Genomic DNA, 22,312 nt, shown 5'->3' with positions numbered 1-22,312 from the left:
TAAATTACAGCAGTTGTAGTGATCACAAACATGCCTGTTCCTTCATTGAATTGTAGTTATTAAGGCTTTTTATCAAAAATATTGACCTGAAATCTGATATTAAATAAATTCCCTTTGATTTTATTCTTACTCTCAGGGACTGTTTCTTTCCGAACATTTTATTTTGGGGCAACACTTCTTTTAAATGAGCTTGGGATCAAAAACCCCTTATCCGGTCTAGATTTATTAAGCTAACATACTTCCTTTGGCCTAAATATAAGCAGCTGTGGTATTATAAAGCACTTGTTTGCGAGGAGGCCTGAATCCCAGTCTAGGATTGGCCACTAATGAACCAGCAGCTTTGGCCAGAACTTTTCTCTAAAATGTAAAATGAGAGAACTGGCCTATATAATTTCTTAGGCCCTTTCTAGTTCTTTTGCATTTTATTTCTTTTTTATTATTATGCTTTTGCAATAAAGATTTAAGTAGATACATACATTTTTATCAGCTTTATTAAGATATGTATAGTTCACATGTTGTAACATCCACCCAACTAAAGTGCACATTTCACTTTTTTATATTTTCAGAGTTGTGCAGCTGTCATCACAATCTAATTTTAGAAGTGCTGCCACTTAAATTATTCATATTTTTTATTATAAAATAATAATATTTAGAAAATTAAAGAAAATACAAATGCAATAAAAAGGAGAAAGACTATCTTCCATAGTCTTACCACATAGATATAACTACTATAAATATTTTGATTTGTTACTATATATTTTTTAAAAGCAAAGTTTGTGTGCCGTGTTTTATATTTTGCTTTTTTCCTCGTTAACACCAGACATTTTCCTGCTTGTGTAGCCTTAAAAACTTTTTTTAATGGCTATGTATCTTCTGGTAGATAAACCATAATTTGCTTGATTATTTTTTGTTTCTCTGCTATGTAGTGTTTAGTCAGTCTCTTTGCACATAAAAGTTTTTCTCTCATACAATCATTTCTTCAGCAAACATTGAACATGAATTATGTGCCAGATATTGTTTTAAGCATTTAGGGTAAAATTTAGGGTTTGGGGGAGACAAAAACAAGTACTAAAGGTTTGTAGGTCCTACATAAGAACTACATTTGAAATTTAGTGGAGGCAAAGGAGGAAATGATGAACTGTATTGGAGAAGAATAGCGGTCAGAAAAAGTTTCAAAGATAGGGTGATTTCTAACCTCAGACTTGTAAGACGAGTGGGTGTTTCCCAGTTGTATCCCAGGCAGCTCTGCAGAGACAAAAGCAGGTCAGCTTGGTACAAGCATGGGAACAGGAGGAACCGCAGCGGTTCAGATTTGCTGGACTGTGCTGTGGACGATGTGGTAGGGCAGCAGCCGAGGTAAACCGCGCTCCGAGGAGCACGGTAGGTGCTGCCCTGTACACTGAAGTCTCATCCGGGTGGTACCGTGCAGCCGTTAAAGCTCTGTGGGAAGAAAGGTGACACGCTCGCCTTTCGTTTTAGAAGGATCTCTAGAGCAGCGTGTGGGAAAGAGGACGGCAAATGAGGACAGGAGTGCAGAGGTCTGGGTTAGAGAGGGTGAGGACGGATGCGATAGGAGAGCAGCTGGATGGTGCAGATGTGAGAGACGGTGGAAATTAGAGGGCATAGGCGTTGATTAGGTAAGGGGTGTGAGTGAAGTAGAGAAGTTGCGATGACGGCCCTTAGGTCTCCCACTTGGATGAAGATGTTAATGTAAGATCTGAGGGAGATGCAGTGAATCGCAGTGTGTATCTCCTGCTGTGCGTTGTTGCACGCAGCTGTTTTGTGAGTATCTGCCCTGGCATATGGTAAGAGTGTGGACACGGGACCTTGGCTGCCACTTTACTGCCATGTTCTCAGCTTCTAGCATTATACCTGGTGTACAGTAGACACGTGCGCACTTGTTTGGTGAGTGGGGTATCTTAATGAAGAGTTTTTGTCACAGAACTTGATTATTAAGAACTTTAAAACATGCAAACAATATATGAGTATATAGAGTAAAAAATGAGAGCCCCTTGTCTACTCCTTGAGGTATCCCCAGGCAAGAATACTGGAGTGGGTCGCCATGCTCTCCTCCAGGGCATCTTCCCAACCCAGGAATCGAACCCAGGTTTCCCGCATTGCAGGCAGATTCTTTGCCATCTGAGCCACCAGGGAAGCCCAAATTAGAGAATGAAATATATCTTTTATCTGTAAGATCTATCTGTATCTCTCACATATATAAAAATATACATACACAAGTAAATGTGTATTTTTTTAAAATGGAAACATTGTTTTATAGCTTCGTCTTCCACTTAATATATGGGAGATGTTTTTCTGTATTGATATATATGTGTGTGTGTACATAGGTATAGTATTACTTGGTATGTGTGCATCGTAACTGTTCCTGATTTTTGTTAAATATATTTATACGTGAGAGTTAAGGTCAGTAATTACGCACATTTTGCATTTTTCTTTGATCCAGCCTCACTTAGAGTATGACTTTATGTATTAATTGTTGTATAATATTTGTACATATTAAGGACTAAGAACATTTCACCAAGAGGAGTTTCGGATAGGTATAATAGTTGTCTTCAGCTATTACAGAACTGACATGTGCCACACAGAAATTGACCTAAGGAGAAGCAGCAGGACTTGTAGATAGTGAGTGGAATTTATGGGGAAACAAATGTTAGCTTGGAATAGAGAAGAGCTCCCAAGCACAGTGCCCGTGGATGGGGTGGACTGCCCAGGGAAGAACTTACCAGTGGGACTGGCCCTTCTTGGGCTTGCTGTCTCTTACAGTTGCTGCAGAAGATATTCAAGCACTGGATGGGGGCCACGGGATAGGTAGAAAAAGTGATATTTAAGACTCCAAGACCTGTCTGTCTTTTGGAAAGAAACAGTATTATCAGATGTGAGAATGTACAAGAATCCCTCGTTCTTGAACTTACGGAATTTGGAACTGAAGAATGTATTGTTAATTCCCTCTACTATAACAGAAACACAAGCCTGCTGTAAAACAAAAAGTTCCTAAGGTGCGGAGGGTCTAAAGGAACAGTGGAGTCACAGCTACGTTCTGCCGTGCCGTGAGAGGCCCTGCAGTGCTAGGAGGGCTGCAGAAGGCCCTGGTTTCTCCCTCCCCAGTCCCCAGCTTTCTCCCATTCCCAGTACTTCCGTTCTTTTGGCTGGTTTCTCTTGATACTTGTCTTAATATTTCTAAAGTACTTACGCATATTCTTCTTAGTTTAATTTCAAGAACTTACTGGTGACTTCTTACTACAGTGTATGTGGGTCTTGGCTCACCCTCTTACCCTCTCTTTACCCACTGAAATTGGGTGGACCATTGACCTTTTTGTTATCAACCCTCAAGTTACAGTGTTTGTAGGCACCTTCCTTTTTCGGTTGGCATTCCCAGAAAGGTCCTCTTGTGGACTGGGAGTGTTCCAGAGGTGGTGGGAGAGGCGCCTGAGTCCTTTGTGTGCAGACGTGAGCTCAGTCCCGCCACACGCACTTCCTCAGCTCACGCCTGCCTTTCTCTGCGTTGAGTGTCAAGTCTGGGAATACATTTATCTTGTCTCTGATATAAATAATGGTTTTTGAGCACAGTAAGTGCTAAGAGTTTTATGTGCATTAATTTTAATTCTCTCGTCTGCAGATACTGTTGTTATTTCCATGTTATAAATGAGAAAGTTGAAGTTCAGAAAGATTATATAACTTGCCCAAGACCACACAGCTAGAAGGTCATAATGTCTAGGCTTGAGTATAAATCTGACTTGAGCCTGTGTTCTTAACCATGGAACTGTGTTACCTCCTGTAAGTTCCTAAGTAGCAAATCCTATTCATTGCAAAATTTGAATTAAGACTCATTTAGGGTTTCTTTTTCTGTTTGTTTGTTCTTTGTTTCTCTGTTTTCTTTCTTTTTTTTTTTTTTTTGGCTTTCTGTAGGTTACTGAACTATTTTTAGAGTTTCATCTTGACTTATCTATATTATTTTTGAGTTTATTTCTTTGTCTAGCTTGTATAGCTTTTTAATGGTTGCTAGATATTACATAATATGTACATAACTTATCACAGTCTACTCACGTTGACGTTTCCCTAGTTTAAGAGCAGCATAGAAACTTTACCTCTCTTTCCCTTCCTTGTTCATAATTGTCTTAAACATTTCCTCTATGTATATTGATATCTACCTAAGACAGCATTAGGATATTTGTTTCAAACATCAGACCTTGAAAAAAAGTATTTAATTTTTTAAACACTTTTCATTATTCTTTCTTCCTGATGTTCTAAGATTCCTTCTTTCCTGATGATGTGAGATTTCTTGTTTGCTTAGAGAACCTCCACGAGCCATTCTTTTAGGGTAGGTCTGCCGGTGACAGAGGTCTTGATTTACCTCTTGGTTTCTGAAGGTTGCTGTCTGGATGTAGAATCGGGGACGGCAAGTCTTTTCTTCTAGCACTTGACAACATGTCACTTCCTTTGGGTCTCCATGGTCTCTGATGCAAAATTTGCTGTCATGTAAATTGTTGTTCCTCACAAATAAGATGTCATTCCTCTTGCTGCTTTCAGGGTCTGTTTTCTTTGCCATTAGTTTTCAGAAATTTGTGTCTTGGAGTGGATTTCTTTGAATTCATCTTCTTTGAGGTTTGCTTAGCTTCTTGAATCTGTATGTTTTATATCTTTTGTCAAATTTGAAAAAATTTCAGTCATTATTTCTTCAAATACTTTTAAGCCTTACTCTCTTTATTTTCTCCTTAGAACTCTGATGCCATGGATATTAGATATTAGATCTTTTGTTATAGTCCCACAGGTCCCAGAGGCTCAGTTCATTTTTTTCATGGCATTTTTTTCTGTTTTGTTAAGATTGGGAATTTTATATTCTGTCTTCCAGTTTACCTGGCTGCTGAACCCGTCTTTTGAATTTTTTTTTTTTAATTTCAGTTTTTATATTTTTCAGTTCTGAGATTCCCATTTGGTCATCTTCTGTTTCTTTGCTGAGATTTCTTTTTCCCCCATTTGTTCCAAGCATGTTTGTAATTGCGTGATGAAGCATTTTAATGATGGCTGCATTGAAATGTTTGTTAGGTTCGAATACCTGTGTTATCTCTATGGCAGTGTCTGTTGGTTGTCCTCTGACTCTCTGGGAGGGCGTGTGCTCAGTGTGTGTGCCCGTTGACGCTGCTCGGTTGCTGACATCTCCATCACCTGGCCCAGGACATATGAGGCAAAGAGAAAACCTAAGGATCTCACGGCTGTCTTGTTCCTCAGATCCTACCGTACCCAGCCAGTCTGGCTCTTCTTTACCTTTGTTTTCTGTATAATGTCCAGGATGTTTAACTATACTTAGCAGGAGGAATTAATTTCTTTCTTAATTCTTTTAAATAACAGATACCTATCTCTATTGTTTAGCTTATACTATGATGGTGCTGCTGTAGGGCCAAATTCAGAAAATTCAACTACTCCTTCTTCTGCCTTCAAGGGGAAGAAAACTTGCTTTTGTTAAATCAACACTTAAGGGCCTGCTGATTTTTACACTCTTCTAAAATGTTTGAGTCTCTTTTTTCACTGAGCCATCTAAATTGTTGTCTTGAACTGTTAAGAGCTTCTGTTGCTAGATTTGAAGATATCTTGTCATGAAAACATTTATTGCTTAGTGTTAGGAAAGCTTATAGATTTGAGTATATGTTTAAAAAATGAAGAAGAAGAAACATTGGTGACCCATACAGTTAGGGCGATAAGTGTGACTCATGCATTTTTATCTGTAAGGTGATATGGTATTTTTAACTTAGAATATGTGCTAAGTTACCCTTTTTTCCTTCTCAGCTGGAGTCGAGATGGTCATAAGCTCGTGAGCGCGTCCACTGATAACATAGTGTCACAGTGGGATGTCCTGTCAGGCGACTGCGACCAGAGGTTTCGATTCCCTTCACCCATCTTAAAAGTCCAGTATCATCCGCGAGATCAGTATGTTTAATTTGAGCTATTCTTTCCTGGGGTGGGTCTGATTCTGTCTAAATTATCTCTAAGCTCATGGTAATTTCAGTTTAAGGTGTTAGGAGGCAAAAGCACACATCTCTTGAAACCTCTTCTACATGAATGAATTTCTCTGTCTTGGTTGGTTCTGAATAGATTTCAAAGATACTGTTGTGGTAGTTTACAATTAAAAACTGGCCTATAATAATTAAAACTTTGAAATGGGCAAAGATAGAAATAAGTATAATAACTGTTCTTGACCTGGGGTTTTCCCCCAATTATTTGAATTTCTTTGGTACCGGAAATAGTTCATTATGAAAACTACATTTAAGGAACTTCCCTGGAAATCCAGTGGCTAGTACTGTGTCCCTCCCAATGCCAGGGGTCCTGGGTTTGGGAAGCTGGATCCCACATGCAGCAGCTAAGACCTAGCACAGCCAAATAAATAAAATATTTTTAAAAATTACATTTATGTAGCCGCTGCTGCTGCTGCTAAGTTGCTTTAGTTGTGTCCGACTCTGTGCAACCCCGTAGACAGCAGCCTACCAGGCTCTGCCGTCCCTGGGATTCTCCAGGCAAGAATACTGGAGTGGGTTGCCATTGCCTTCTCCAGTGCATGAAAGTGAAGTCACTCACTTGTGTCCGACTCTTCGCGACCCCATGGACTGAAGCCTACCAGGCCCCTCTGTCCGTGGGATTTTCCAGGCAAGAGTACTAGGCGATGGGGTGCCATCGCCTTCTCCTGTTTATATAGAGTTACCCACCATTCAGTTACTGAGATACAACTATTTTCATTTCTCTAGGTTCTCTTTTAGTTAAGTTCTCATTAAGTTTAAAGCTTATTATATAGTGCTTCATAGCTCACAAAGCACTTACTAGCTCACAAAGCATTTGTCTGTGTTAGCTGTACACAAATATGTATTTTTACATAGTTTTAACTGATGTTTTGCTTTTTCATTTTCATGCATATTTTACCAGTTTGCTACATCTTCATATTTATTTTTAATGATTACATTTTGTTTTGTCAAGGTAGGATCCCATAACTTTACTCAGTCATTTCCCTATTATTAGAAATTTAGAGTTTAGTCTTTTTCAACTATTTTAAATATACTTGGGCTGGATAGGTTGATGAGGGTAGTGGATAGGAATTAGGGAAAAAGCAGAGAGTCAGCTTTCTGATACCATAGCAACTGCCAATGTGCTATTCATATTTTTAAACAGGAACAAGGTTCTCGTGTGTCCCATGAAATCTGCTCCTGTCATGTTGACCCTTTCAGATTCCAAACATGTCGTTCTGCCCGTAGACGATGACTCCGATTTGAACGTGGTTGCATCTTTTGATAGGCGAGGAGAATATATCTATACAGGAAATGCAAAAGGCAAGGTAAGCCTGGAAGCTTAGGAGCTGGTGAAATAAGTAAGCATCAGTCATCCTGCATGTTGGCTCATTTCGTGTTTACTTGTTCTCTTTTCTTTGAAATTTCTTCTGTCCCTGGACTGAGTGTGCTTCCTGCCTGTGGCAAATACAGCCTGTTCTGACATGCCTTAATAATTTCTGTTCTTTGGATTTAGAGTGGTCAGAGAGTATTCGATCTAGAAGAGGATGGAGGGCCTTTACTGGGTGCTAGCAATAAAGGGCCATTACTAAATTATAAAATTTAAAAATCATCAATGGAATATTGCTAACAAGATGTCTGATATCTTGGTCTGAAAATATTGTATAATTTAGGCCACTTTAATCTGTTTTGTGTAGTAAGAAGTTAGGTTAAAAAAAGAGGTTAAGTAAGTTTTAGGATCCTTTTCAAACTTTTTAGAGTTTGAGTTCCATTGCATTTTTTTTTTTTCCTTTTTGACTGGGTCATATCAGTTAGTATGGCTACTTAAGAGAGTGGCAGTGTTGTGGGTATTTTTGTGGTAAAATGCACTTACAGCGTACTGTCTTAACCATTCTTAAGCGTGCAGCTCAGTAGTATAAAGTACATCAATATTGTGCAGTCATCACCGTCATTTATCTCCAGAGCTCTTTTCATCTCACACTTACCTTGTACTTATTAAATGACTTGCTGTTCCTTACTCCCTTTCAGCCCCTGGAAACCATCATTCTCCTTTCTGTTTCTATGAAGTTGGAACTCATCCAGTATTTTTTGTGTGTGACTGGCTTATTTCACTTAGCATAATGTCCTTAAAGATTCATTCATGTTGTAGCACATGTCTTCAAAATTTCTTTCCTTTTCATATCCAAGTAATATTCCATTGTATGTATATGTCACATTCTGTTTATCTGTTGATGGATACTTGGGTTGCTTCCACTTTCTGTCTCTTGTGGATAATGTTAAACACTGTCTTTTAAACATAGGTTAAGACATTGTCTTTAATTGAAGGGGTAAAAGCAAGTTGAATAGAGACACTTAGGTTTTCACCCAGTCTTTGCCCAGTTTTAAAAACAGAACCCGTATCTAATTACTGTAAATTATCAGAATATTTACTTACTTTTTTTCTCTGTTAAACTTTAGATTTTGGTCCTAAAAACCGATTCTCAGGATCTTGTTGCTTCCTTCAGAGTAACAACTGGAACAAGCAATACCACAGCCATTAAGTCAATAGAGTTTGCCCGGAAGGGGAGGTGAGTGCCCGGAAGGGGAGGTGAATGCGGCCTGTCTCTTTAGAGACAGTCTTAAAAGTGAGCAGAACGCAAAATACATTGAGAGTCATAGTTTTTGTGTGTATTATACTTAAACTTTTTAAGAGTTTATTTAAAAAATATTTGTAGAAACGGTTACTGTCTGGTTCTTAAGTTTGTAAAATTTACTGCATTGAGCCAGCAGACACATCTTACCAGAGTTTCACAGGCAGTTGCTTTACAGAAAAGATGTCTGAGTGGTCTGTGCTTAGAACCAAAATGCCTGGCACATGGTAAGCACTGGGCAGAGATGAACTATTTATTGGAATTGATACCACAGAATTCACATAGTAATTGAATATGCAGTTTACTTACGTGAAACTTATTTATCCTCTTACTTTCAGATGTTTTTCTAGTAAGTTTGGTTACCCAACTAGAAGTAGATATCAACAGAAACAAGAAGAAAATAGGTTGTCAATAAGAGAAATTGTCAGTAAGAGAAGTGATGGTCACTTTAGTTTGTATAGAAATCACTGTTCACACTTAGAAGACATTCATGTTCAATTTCTCTTGAATTCAGAAAAAGTTAGTGAAGTCTGTAAGAAAGTGGTAAAATAAGTTGTATTTTAGACAGATTTCCAACACTTCCAATGTTAAAAATTTGGGCAATCCAAATGATATATTAACTCATTAAGAAGAATGTATTGTACTGTCACTAAAATAAGCCAGAGGAATGAAGTGTTTATATATATGTAACTGTAAGCTTGTAAATTTGGGAAACTGGTTTCAATATATAGGTTTTGGATTTTAGTCAAATACTGGTACATACAGGGTTCAGGGATTACACAGGAAGTACTGATATAAAGCATTTTCTCCCTTCACATTATATTTTAGCTTGAAAGGTGACAAGTAGATATATAAGTAGTCTGGTCCACTATTTTAGATTCTTACTCACTCTCTGCCTTATTTGTCAGCTGTCTTGTGGTGCTCTTAGTAACGGGCGGTCATGGGCGGTGTTAACAGGAGCGCGTTTCTGACCTCTGGTGTCGATGTTTGTATCGTTTCTGTAGCTGCTTTTTAATTAACACAGCGGATCGGATAATCAGAGTTTATGACGGTAGAGAAATCTTAACCTGTGGAAGAGATGGAGAGCCTGAACCCATGCAGAAACTGCAGGACTTGGTGAATAGGTACGTGCCATAACCCGGATGAATGTGTGCTCATTCATTACCTGGGGTCCGGTTCTGGTTCTCCTTGGGTACTTTCTTTGTCCTTAGGACCCCGTGGAAGAAATGCTGTTTCTCTGGGGATGGGGAGTACATAGTGGCAGGGTCAGCCCGGCAGCATGCCCTGTACATCTGGGAGAAGAGCATTGGCAACCTGGTAAAGATTCTCCATGGGACCAGAGGAGAGCTCCTCCTGGATGTAGCTGTAAGTAGGATGAGAGGTTGCTGCTGTTACTTACGTAACACAGAAAACTGGATTCACTCTTAGAACTGACTTTTCTTTGCTTCTTTAAAATTTAGTGGCATCCTGTTCGACCCATCATAGCGTCCATTTCTAGTGGAGTGGTATCTATCTGGGCACAAAATCAAGTAGTAAGTACTTTTCTAGTTATGCTTTGAAACTAGATACTCTTTCTGTATCAATGACCCTTGCAAGTAGTAAGACAGAAGTTCCTTTTATTGACTTTCTTTTCCACAGATTCTTCTAACCTGATCACGTGGTTCTCTGCATCTAGTTTTGCTTTACGAGGAGGGTCTTGGTCCAAAGCCAGTTTACTAGCTCTGCTTTCAGGGAGAAAGTCTAGGGTACTTCCTGGTATATTTTTCTGTTGCTTATTGAGATAGAGCTTTCTTGTGCTTTTCCTATTTTCAGCTCAGTTAGATTCTGTTTTGCATTTGGTTTTATTTTGAAAATTTTAATTATATTTTTAATCCATGTAGTCATAAGAAAACTTAACATTTTACCTCAGAATTACATCTTAAAAAGATGAAGGACGTGCCTGGTGGTCCAGTGATTAAGAATCCACCTGCTAGTGCAGGGGCCACTGGTTCGATCCCTGGTCCAGGAAGATCCCCCACGCTGTGGGACAGCTAAGCCCCTGTGCCACAACTCTGAGCCCGAGCTCTAGAGCCAGTGCTCCGCAACAGGAGAAGCCAGTACGTTGAGAAGGCCATGCACAGCGGTGAAGAGTAGCCGCACTTGCCACAACTAGAGAAAGCCCATGTGCTGCAGTGAGGATCCAGCACAGCCAAATAAAGAAGTAAAATCATTTTTTAAATCCTTAAAATGTTTTAAAGAAGACAGTTGTTCATGAAAGAATTGCAGTTAATAATATGGCATGTTTAAGATAGGAAATGTCTTAAGATAGTAAAACCTATAGATATCTAATTTTTATTATCTGCAAAATTTGGCCTCAGAATTTTGAGTCTCTTATGCCCAAGCCTTTCATTTATGTCATTAATGTCTAGATTACAGACTGTTGCTTTCTCCTGTGGTTAAGTAGTGTATTTTGTTTGTGGCATAGGAAAACTGGAGTGCATTTGCGCCAGACTTCAAAGAATTGGATGAAAATGTAGAATATGAAGAAAGGGAATCAGAGTTTGATATTGAAGATGAAGATAAGAGTGAGCCTGAACAGACAGGTAATATTTCTCAATTGCAGATAGTATTTCCCAAAGGAAAAATGATTGTTTTAACTCAGTACTCATTGTTAATTTGTGCTGAAAATTCATTTCAGCACTTAGTCTAATTTTTTTCCTCTAAGCTTGCACTTTTAATAGAATCTTTATTTGTAAGGCATTGACTCAGAGCTTATATGGGCATTACTAGGGCTTGAGCAGCTCTCTAATGAGGATTTGCATACAGCACCTAGCAAAGCCACCCACACATGCTGGGTGCTGAGCTGCTGTTGGGTATTGTCATTCCTTTGTCAGTAAGAGGAGGTAAATAGCATGGACTCGAGTCAGACTGCCTTAGACAGAATACTTATTCTTTAAACCTGAACTTCCTTATCTGTAAAAACTCTGCCTTTTAGGGTTATGGGAAATAAATGAAACAGTTCGTGTAGAGGGCTCACAGTAGTGGCTAGGTTATAATGAGCATTCAGATGTTCTCTTCTAATAGATCATGATCGTTGTTATTTCCATCTCTTGGCTTCTGAACTTCTAAATAGGAAACACCTTGAGAATAAATACCTCACTTTATAGCCCCCTAGTGTATAAGCACAGGGCACAGGGCTTTGCGTCTGGCGGGGTTTGTGTGTATGAATGCGTAATGTGCCCTGCTGGCACTGTCACTGACTGCTGGGCTTCTTGATGGTGCCAGGAATCAAGGAATTAGCGTTGAGGTTAGTTCTCTCCAGCCTGAAGGTGCCGGTCCTCACTTCTGTGACATAAGATATCTTGTATGCTTCAGGAATCTTAGGAAGACTGTCGGGACTATAGGATATTTTGGACTGTATTGGTGTTATTGGATTGTGTTGCATGGAAAGCTTCTCAAACTTGTGCATAAGTTGTTTCTTCTTCCCATCTCCTTGGCACATTGCACATGCCTTTATTGTAGCACTCACGTTGTGGAACTGAAATTATCCGTTTCTATGTCTCCCCAGTTAGACTACTGGGGCTTTTACAAAAAAACTGTTCCCAACTTTCTGTGGCAGTGCTGTATCCCCAGTGTCTAGCATATGGTGGAAGTTCAGCACGAATTTGCCAGACGACTAAGTTAAATGTGTGCCTGATTTTCCTCCTTTGTTTCTCCTGGATTTCAGTTTATGAACATCCTAAGCTGCATGTAAGCAGCAGTCTTCCACTTCTTCTCAGAGCCCTACTGTGTTTCTGCCCTGCAGGGGCTGACGCCGCAGAGGACGAGGAAGTAGATGTCACCAGCGTGGACCCTATCGCGGCCTTCTGTAGCAGGTGAGCTGGAGGCCAGGCCTCAGGGTGCGCCTCCTCTTCAGTCTCTGGGTATGCTGCTCAGTCCCCACTGTTCCTCAGTCCCGTCTGCCTTTAGGCTCAAAGAGTTAACTCCTGTGATGTGCAAGAGGTCCCTTCCATTCTCCCTTGATAGAAAATCTTAAGGAAGTGAAGTAATTAATTTTATGCCATTTATTTTTACTACTCATTTTATCATATTGTCTGATTTTCTTTTATCCATCTTGGCTTTTGTGAAATTTTAGGTCCGTACCTGTTGCTTATGGTTAGATGATTCTGCCCTAGAGGAAGGGTTCATGGTTTAAGCAACTTTCTCCTCTTTTTTCCTATCCCTTTTCTGATCCTGTTCCAAATAGTGATGAAGAACTGGAAGATTCAAAGGCTCTATTATATTTACCCATTGCCCCTGAGGTAGAAGACCCAGAAGAAAATCCTTATGGCCCCCCACCGGATGCAGTCCAAACCTCCCTGATGGACGAAGGGGCTAGCTCAGAGAAGAAGAGGCAGTCTTCAGCAGACGGGTCCCAGCCACCTAAGAAGAAACCCAAAACAACCAATATTGAACTGCAAGGAGTACCAAATGATGGTAAGGGCCGCATTTCCTCTCTCTCACCTGATAGACCCACTCTCCAGCACAACCTGTAATATCCTTTCTGGCTGATATTCCCTTAAAGGAAGTTTTCCATGAGTCTTTTTTGTAGTGTTTTACAGCTTTGTAACAATTTTATCTGCTTTCACTTCTCTTTTAAAATGGGGGAGATTCTGCCCTCAGTACTTTTCCTACGATAACACGCTTTAAGTCTTCTGACGTCTGGATCAGTTTGTTTAAGTACCAGGCTTCCTCTACCTCTCCTCCCACATTCTCATTAGGTGATAAAGTATAATACTGGTCAGATCTGGACAGTCTTAATTCTAGAAGCCTTGTTAGTCACATGGTAGAGCCTGGATTCTTACCCTGGTCTGCTGAGTTCCAGAGCCCATTCACTTTCTGCTTTCACGTGCCAGTGTGCTCATGTGCACTCCTGTTCTGACTTGTGCGATAAAGTATCAGTGGGTCTTTGATCTCCCTTTTCTATTTAGAGCTGCTGTCAGTCAGTTCAATCGCTCAGTCGTGTCCGACTCTTTGTGACCCCATGAATCACAGCATGCCAGGCCTCCCTGTCCATCACCAACTCCCGGAGTTCACCCAAACTCATGTGCGTCGAGTCGGCGATGCCATCCGGCCATCTCATCCTCTGGCGTCCCCTTCTCCTCCTGCCCCCAATCCCTCCCAGCATCAGAGTCTTTTCCAATGAGTCAACTCTTTGCATGAGGTGGCCAAAGTATTGGAGTTTCAGCTTTAGCATCATTCCTTCCAATGAACACCCAGGACTGATCTCCTTCAGAATGGACTGGTTGGATCTCCTTGCAGTCCAAGGGACTCTCAAGAGTCTTCTCCAACACCACAGTTCAAAAGCGGCACTCAGCTTTCTTCACAGTGTAACTCTCACATCCATACATGACCACTGGAAAAACCATATCCTTGACTAGATGGACCTTTGTTGGCAAAGTAATGTCTCTGGTTTTCAATATGCTATCTAGGCTGGTCATAACTTTTTTCCAAGGAGTAAGCATCTTTTAATTTCATGGCTGCAGTCACCATCTGCAGTGATTTTGGAGCCCCAAAAAATAAAGTCTGACACTGTTTCCCCATCTATTTCCCATGAAATGATGGGACCGGATGCCATGATCTTAGTTTTCTGAATGTTGAGCTTTAAGAGAGCTGCTATAGCTTGGTGTGAACCATATAGGCTATGTGTGCCTTTTGCCCAAGCAACTATTTCTCATGTAATGGCTGCTCTTTTGTAGTATTATAATTAATAAACAAAAACAAACTTTTCTTCTTGTGTTAGTGGACTTGGGACACAAGCAAAACTCTTTGCTCATGGGTAGGCGGCATGCATGTGCTTGCTTGGGGTGACGTGTGGATTCCTTTCCAAGCCTATCTGTCCTTTTACAGAAGTCCATCCACTACTGGGTGTGAAGGGGGATGGCAAATCCAAGAAGAAGCAAGCAGGCCGGCCTAAAGGATCAAAAGGTAAAGAGAAAGATTCTCCATTTAAACCGAAACTCTACAAAGGGGACAGAGGTTTACCTCTGGAAGGATCAGCGAAGGGTAAAGTGCAGGCGGAGCTCAGCCAGCCCTTGACAGGTAAGGACACATTGGGAGCACTGTCTGGCTTTCTTCGTGGCCTTGCTTTGTACAGCCCCTGACTCCGTTTAACTGCAACATTTTTTTCCTTCCTTCCCTCCTTTTCCCCAGTGGCAGATAATTCTCTGAGTTTTAAGCTGCTCCCAAGGGCAGCTCAACCAGATTTGGCTTCATTCAGTGGCTGTTAACCTTGGGTCCATAACTAGGTTTCAGGGATCTGCATTCCCTTGGTCTTTTTTTTTCCCCCTCAAAAATTCTTTTTAACAGCATTAACTACCTGCTACACTTGAGTAATTTCTAAATGTTGATGCCTGGTCTAGCTCTCTCTTAATCCCAAAGTCCTACTGTGCTTAACTACTTCCCAACCAGATTTGGCTTAATTCAGTGGCTCTTAACCTTGGGTCTGCAACTATATTTCAGGGGCTCTCCATTCCCTTGATCTTATGTGCAAAACTTTGTGTGAATATTTTTGTGGGGGAGATGCTTATACATTTCACAGGATTCCTTTAAGAATCCATGACCCCAAAAAGGGTAAGAACCCCTCGTTTAATTAATATTTTCATCTATATTTGCCTCTGTGTTTTTTGTTTTGTCTCAAAGATCCAGGCAGATAACCAAAAATATGAGCTTCTTTATACAGCCCCTGACTGTTTAACTGTATCATCTTTTTTCTCTCTCTTCAAATTGTTCAAATCCCAGAGGTGGTGTTTTTCTCTCTCTCAGTATTCTAGAAACAATGATGGAGTTGTTAGTAGTACTGTCATGTTAAGGAAGAAGATGAGGTTTATTTTATTTTATTTTTTTAAAACAACACAAGAGATTATCCAAAAGACAAACTTTGTAGCTTCTTAATACCTAAGCTTCTTGATACTTGGCGAAGTTTTCGCAGTTTTCTAGGTTTGAGGGATTTTTATTGGAGGATGGAGAACAGTTTCAGTTTCCTATCAAATACTTGTGAATCTAGGCTAAAGGATCTTTTGTTTGGAAAACAGTAATCAATTTAGTATTTAATTCTACTGAAACATTGTTGGGTTTTGGAAACTTTTCTTTCAGGCACTGCTTTAGTTAGCATAGTAGTCTCAGTTTTCTGTGGCCAGGTCTATAAATTCGGAGGCAGGACTAACAATGTATCAGTGATTATATTTGAGGGGATTTTTCCACCATATTAAAAATTTTAATTGTGTTCATCCAAATGTGAAGATATGCACTAGAATGCAAACCAGAGCTCCTTAAGCCAGTTCACATTGTGAACATCAGTTCTCTCCTACAAGAAGCTGGAGCGGGCTCAGTGACTCATCGTTCTGAGTATTCCCCCTCAAATTCACTGGATTTTCATAGTCTTAAACCGTACCACTAGGGCACTAGCATTTTTTCCCCAATAACAGTATTTATGTTACTCCGCTGATTTATCACCTCCGCATTCAGTTCATTTAGGGCCATGTCTATATATTTTAAAAAATGCCCTAGAACAAGTTATATGGGTATTGCTAACAAAGACTTCAGGTCAGTAATTGACTAATGTAAATAAAAAATGATCCTTCCATAACCCATTTCTTGCATAAGCTGATGTTACTACAGAAGAAACTATTTAAATTTCAAACCAATTTCCCTGACCTCAAATGCTAAATTGCTTCAGGATGGTTTAAAATGTTGGCAAACATGTTGAATTAATTTAAGTACTCTGACACAGTTTCCCAGCATCTTCAGAATCTATGTAATTAACCATTTGCTCTTTTAATACTAAGTATATGGTAAATAAACCATTTAAAGTTTTTAAAAACCAGATTTTTCTTATGGCCATTAATAGTAACTAAATATTTTTGGCACTTTCCAAATTGGGCTTTTGTCAAAGGTCCCATGAAGTACTCTATGTTTTATGGCTCAGTGTATAAGAGCAGTGGTGTTTTTTAGCTATGCTTCAAAAACATCTAAATAACACTGAAAATCAGAATGTTGCAAAGTTTACTTAGCCCTAAATGAACAGGTTCTTTTATTCCCTTAAGTTCTCAAACTACTGCATTGAAATGTTGAGGCAGGTGTAAAATACATGGTGTTTGTACATGTCAGCATTTCAGAGCTCCTTCTAGCAGAGTGGTTATCATTATCAAGGCCTGTTAGGAGTTTATTCCCACTCACTCAGCTGACAAGGTTAAAAGAGGGTTAAAACCTCCTTAAAGGCTAAAACATGTGTCTTGAAATAGCAGGGTGCTTCAGACTGGATTTTTATTTTCTACATTATTGTTATTAGGCACTTCAGTTGGTCAGCCTTAAATAGAGGCAGTTATTTTAATGACTTCATCCTTTAAAAGGACTAGGGGAGACTTGTACATAACGAGGCCAGAGTGAGGACGTGCTTTCTTATAACACAGACAAAAGAACTGCCTTTACTGCAAACATTTTACCAGCTTTTCATGATCATACTGTTTGGGGTTCGCAAGGGAAGAATGCTGAAGTGGTTTGCCATTCCCTTCTCCAGTGGACCAGGTTTTGTCAGAACTCTCCACCCTGACCCACCTGTCTTGGGTGGCCCTGCACGGCATGGCTCATAGCTTCACTGAGTTACACAAGGCTGTGGTCCATGTGATCATTTTGGTTAGTTTTCTGTGATGGTGGTTCTCTGTGGGCCATGGTATTAAAGTTCTTGTTTCTTCTGTCTGCCCTCTGATGAATGAGGTTAAGAGACTTGTGCAGGAAACCTGATGGGAGGGACTGACTGTGGGGGAAACTGCTTCTTGCTCTGGTGGGCACTTGAGAGTGAAAAAACTGGCTTTTAAAACTCAACATTCAAAAAACTAAGATCATGGCATCTGGTGCCGTCACTTCACAGCAAACAGATGGGAAACAATGGAAACAGTGACAGACTTTATATTTTTTGGCTCCAGAATCACTGCAGACAGTGAATGCAGCCATGAAATTAAGACACTTGGTCCTTGGAAGAAAAACTGTGACAAACCTAGGCAGTGTATTAAAAAACAGAGACATCACTTTGCAGACAAAGGTGTGTATAGTCAAAGCTATGGTTTTTCCAGTAATCATATATAGATTTGAACCATAAAGAAGGCTGCATGCCAAAGAATTGATGCTTTCAAACTGTGGTACTGGAGAAGACTCTCGAGAGTCCCTTGGATGGCAAGGAGATCAAACCAGTCAATGCTGAAGGAAATCAGTCCTGAATATTCATTGGAAGGACTGAAGCTGAAGCTCCAGTACTTTCGCCACCTGGTGTGAAGAGCCAACTCATTGGAAAAGAACCGGATGCGCGAACAGTTGAAGGCGAGAGAAAAAGGGGACGACAGGATGCGATGGTAGGATGGCATCATTGACTCAATGGACAAGAGCAAACTCTGGGAGATAGTGAAGGACAGGAAGCCTGGCGTGCTGCAGTCCGTGGGGTTGTAAAGAGTCGGACAGGACTAAGCACCTGAAGAACGACATGGTTGTGTACATTGCATATTTGCCTGTATAATCTGTACTTCCTTCTTCCCATCTTGTTCTCTTGCCTTGGTTCCTTGCCCTTTTCCTATATGGATCTCTGAAATGGCCAGATGAAACCCCAAAGTGTGCTGAGGAGCAGGATTGTCAAAAAGCCCCAAAGGGGTGATGTGGTTGAGTGCCAGCCCTTCCTTAGAGGGCCTTAGCCACTAGCTGCCGTGTAGGATCTTCGTGAAAACTGTGACTCTTGGGGAGAGTGCTGACACTGAGTATCGTAGTGGGCCGTCAGAGGTCTCCGTTTCAAGACAACCTATCGTGTCTTTTGTGTGGATTTCTTTGGGTGGGGCTTCATCCAGTACCATTTTGGAGGGCCCAGAGGCTGGCTAACACATGCTGTTGATTTTCGCTTGGCTCCCCAGGGCCTTTGAGGTAATAAACACTCATGTCTCACATTCTTCCACATCTTGGAGGTTTTCAGTGAAGCAGCAGCTGCTGTCATTGTGGGTTTTCCACCAGATATTAAGAAATGAAGCTTGATCCTCAGTGGCTGAGGAGGAACCATCCTCAAAGATCAGTCTGACGGGTGTACAGTATTTGCATGTTCAGTGCTTTGTGGACTTTCCTTCCCCACAAATGCCCTAGTTTTGCACTAGAGCCAAATTGTTTGAAGGCACGATTATAGGTGTAGGCTACTGCTCAAGTTGATAAATGGCAGCTGTTTGTTACTATGTATAATTGATCAGTTAACTGAAGAAACTGTTCAGTAAGCGCCGATTAGTCCTGATAAAGCTGCTATAGTCTGTTGCATGTTGCAACAGGAGATTATGCATTTCAGGGGACACTTGGAAGACTAATAGAGCACCAATAAAAGTAATCTAGCCATCTGGAATCTGGGGCTCGAAAATTCTTCCCTGTCAAACAGCTCATCAGTATTGGATAGGACCAGTGGGCCCACATCCATGACGACGCACTTTCTGTGGTAGGGCCCGTCAGTGAAGCTTGGGGGAAACTCTGAACTGGGGACTGCTCAGAAAGTCTATATCAGCATTGCTCCATCTGTCAGATTCCCCCTAGTTACCTTACACTTTCCAGAGGACAGTCTTCAGGATCAAAACTGAGATGTGAGCAGAACCACCAGAGTCCCTGTTGCCCCGTGACCACTCAAGGATTGCCCAAGAAGTAGGGCTCCTTGACACTGAGCACTGTCAGTAGGAGGGGTGACAAGCTGTGGTCTGTCACGTATGGGGTCTAAAGGCCTTGTGGGACGGTGGGCCTGAAGGGCGTGGGATGGTGCTCCTTCTCGAGGGCGGCAGAGGCCAGGCTGAGTGGAGTTGTCACCTCAGGCCCACAGGCCCCCTCAGGCTCCCCTGCGCCACCGCGCTCCTGGTTCTGGCCCCGCACCTTGGGCCTCTGAACCATTTCCTGTTCATTTAGTGAGTCTGATGGTTTTAAATGATTGGTAGGGGCTTTCCCCCAGCCTCTTTCCTTTAAAAACATGATCAGTCTCTCAAAGACTAATCTATGAATTCCTGCTAAGATCAGGTTTTTAGATGGCTAGTTGGGTATTGTCATTCTGTGTGGTCTTACTATCTGACTAAGGTAATGCTTGAAAATTAATATCCAGTGTTTTCTAGGCTACCCTGGCTTAGCTGCTTTGGAGAGGTAACAATAGCAGCTGTTCACTATGAGCTGAATTTTTCTTAATTTTCTATGGCTGGAGGTTTCTGTTATTATGTTGCAGCTGAATAACACTCGGGGCAGATTTTAACTGGCCTGGAGATCTGCTTTTCGCTGCTCTGTGTGTCTTGTCCTCCTCGAAGATGTGCTGCTCTGGTGCTGGTTTGTTGCCTGCCGCCTCAACAAGCTTTGTTTCTGGTCTGTTCACAGGAAGAGGGCAATAAGAAAAAACACTAACTGACCTCAGATGAGCCGTATAATGTAGCTTATTAATCATCTTGAGTGCCGTTATAAAATGCACACCACTTTTCCTCTCATGATTTAGGCTTAAAATGTCAGTGTTGTGTCTTCTTTTTAAACTTAGATTGGTCAGAGTCCTTGTGGGAATGATCATGAAAGCTACCTTAAAGTATTTAAAGTCCTGTAGAGTAGATTCTTTTATCTCAGATTATTTTACAAATCAAGAGGTTAATCATTACATTTTATGTTGAAATATCTGAAAAGCTTAAGTACACTTCTGGGGCTTCCCAGGTGGCTCAATGCTAACAATCGACTTGCCAATGCAGAAGACATGGGTTCGATCCCAGATGTGGAAAGATCCCTTGGAGAAGGAAATGGCGACCTACTCCAGTATTCCTGCCTGGAAATATTTTTAACATGTAGCACCCAGGAGAGTTTCAGTCTGTTCTCAGGCAAATTGGAATTTATTTTTATTGCCAGTTTTCATATGTGCTTGCACTTTAAGAATCGGGTTAAAAGCAAATTATAAGTGGGTACTCTTTTTTTTTTTTTTTTTAATAGCTTGGGCAATTATTTTAAACCATTTTTCCCTTCAAGTAGCATGTTCTTCTCCATTCCAGATAACACTGGGAGGACCTTTCTTCACCTTGTTCTCTTTTTCCACTTCTTAGTTAGTGTTTCACAGCAGCCCATTTCAGGATGTCCTTCAGAGATTGAACAGCTTCTGTGGAGTGACCAGGGAAGTGTTCATGTCACTATTTAGGGTTTTATTTATTAATCAGTTGCTGGTGCACAGAAATGCCAGCAGTGGTTTTCATTCACATTTCACCATATTCTGCATTCTGAGGAGTTGAGGGTATCACTTAAGGAACAGGGGTGTTTGAACAAGGGTGTTTTGCTCATCGTTAATCATTTAGTGGTGAATTAGTCTAATGTATGAAAGATTGAAAGATGCAGTACCCTAGAATTTCCTATCCTTTGCTTGCTTCTCTTTTTGAAATATGAAGCATTATTCACACCTGGGAGAATAGTTAGCAGCTGGAAATGTGTAGAAGTCTGATCATTTTGCCCTTTTTCTCCCTTTGGGGGCAACACTGAGGAAAGTCCTGGGGGCATGGTTTGGGATTTGAATTATTTGTTGCTTCGGTAAAGGGTACTTGGGAGTTGGAGTTGGTTTCAGCTTAAAGTGGAGGGGTGGGGAGTTCTTAGCTCATGTTTGCTTAGAATGCCTCTTTTAGCATCTTTCAGTATTTCTGTTCTTGAAAGTAACTGGTCTAAGTTGATACTAAATAAATCTTTTTATTTCTAATCTCTTTAGCAGGAGGAGCAATCTCAGAACTGTTATGAAGACCCTTGAAGTTCTTCATTCTTCCCTACTTTGCCATCATGTGGCCTCTGGACACTGTGGTCAGTCGTCTGAGATTGACTTTAATTTAAAACAAAGGCCTCTGTCTTCCACCCAGGAGGTGGAAGGAGTGAATTTTCTGTTTGAATGAAGAAGTGAATTATGGAAGAAGAGTATATGTCCCTTCCCTTTCAAGCATAAGTCCAAATAGACTCTCAGGAATGAGGATTTGTGAAGACATCAAACAGGAGTTTTGACTCTTTAAAAATGCTCGTTATGTTGCTGGAGGAGATTGCTGGTCTGCTCGTCTGTCTTCCCTGTACCCAGCACCGTTTCGGCTTCTCACTTCCTATCTCCTACTTGCCTTCGCTCCTCAGTGCATGTCCTTGAGTGACTTACTTTTACCTGAAATTTTGCTGCCTGTATCCTAGAAAAAACTTCGGTTTGCACATTCTTTCTTCCATTTTAAAGTTACCTACTCACCAGATGCCTCCTATATTTCCATAGTCTGTTACAAAGGATGGGCAGAAAAGAAAGTGCTCAGAAGACTTCAGATTTTCTGAGAGAGAGATAGGAAAGGCCCCCTCTTTTTAACATTCTGTAACATTTTGCTCAAGCTGGGCTGTAAGACGGTCAGGGTTTTTCTTGGTTTTCTTCTCATTGCATGTTTCTCTCCAGTATTGGTTCATTCAATCATGGTTTATGAAGATAGCTAGTTTCATTTGGTCTCCAGCAAAGAATCATTAGTAGTTTATATTGCTTTACCTGTACGGGCTTCCAGAGACAAAAACAAACCGGGGTGTCTCTGAACAAGCTTATTTTATACTGGGGTGGGGGAATCTATGCAAGGACTAAATAAAACCGTCCATAATCAAAGCAGCAACAACACAATTCAAATAAAAAATCAAGGAACCTTTTTTTTT

General features: G+C 40.7%; 1 protein-coding gene across 3 annotated transcripts in view; it reads left to right on the top strand.

Moving 5' to 3' along the window:
* Positions 1 to 22,306, top strand: part of RBBP5 (retinoblastoma binding protein 5) — a 39,347-nt gene extending 17,041 nt beyond the window's left edge. Inside the window, exons 4-14 of one of the 3 annotated variants that reach the window (XM_010854166.1) lie at positions 5,800 to 5,940; positions 7,171 to 7,333; positions 8,463 to 8,572; positions 9,640 to 9,759; positions 9,847 to 10,000; positions 10,096 to 10,167; positions 11,100 to 11,217; positions 12,420 to 12,489; positions 12,861 to 13,090; positions 14,504 to 14,581; positions 21,363 to 22,306. In XM_010854166.1, the coding sequence (XP_010852468.1) occupies positions 5,800 to 5,940; positions 7,171 to 7,333; positions 8,463 to 8,572; positions 9,640 to 9,759; positions 9,847 to 10,000; positions 10,096 to 10,167; positions 11,100 to 11,217; positions 12,420 to 12,489; positions 12,861 to 13,090; positions 14,504 to 14,581; positions 21,363 to 21,391 (1,285 nt within the window). In that variant the 3' untranslated portion in view covers positions 21,392 to 22,306. Of the gene's footprint in view, positions 1 to 5,799; positions 5,941 to 7,170; positions 7,334 to 8,462; positions 8,573 to 9,639; positions 9,760 to 9,846; positions 10,001 to 10,095; positions 10,168 to 11,099; positions 11,218 to 12,419; positions 12,490 to 12,860; positions 13,091 to 14,503; positions 14,696 to 21,362 lie in introns of all 3 variants that reach the window. The other 2 variants (XM_010854165.1, XM_010854164.1) reach the window with 2 other exon arrangements.
* Positions 22,307 to 22,312: the final 6 nt, after the last annotated feature.

The sequence above is a fragment of the Bison bison genome, unplaced genomic scaffold (genome assembly GCF_000754665.1).
Source record: "Bison bison bison isolate TAMUID 2011002044 unplaced genomic scaffold, Bison_UMD1.0 scf7180017864338, whole genome shotgun sequence".
Classification (NCBI taxonomy): Eukaryota; Metazoa; Chordata; class Mammalia; order Artiodactyla; family Bovidae; genus Bison; species Bison bison.
The sequence above is the reverse complement of the archived record's forward strand: the minus strand, read 5'-3'. Positions and strand labels throughout refer to the sequence as shown.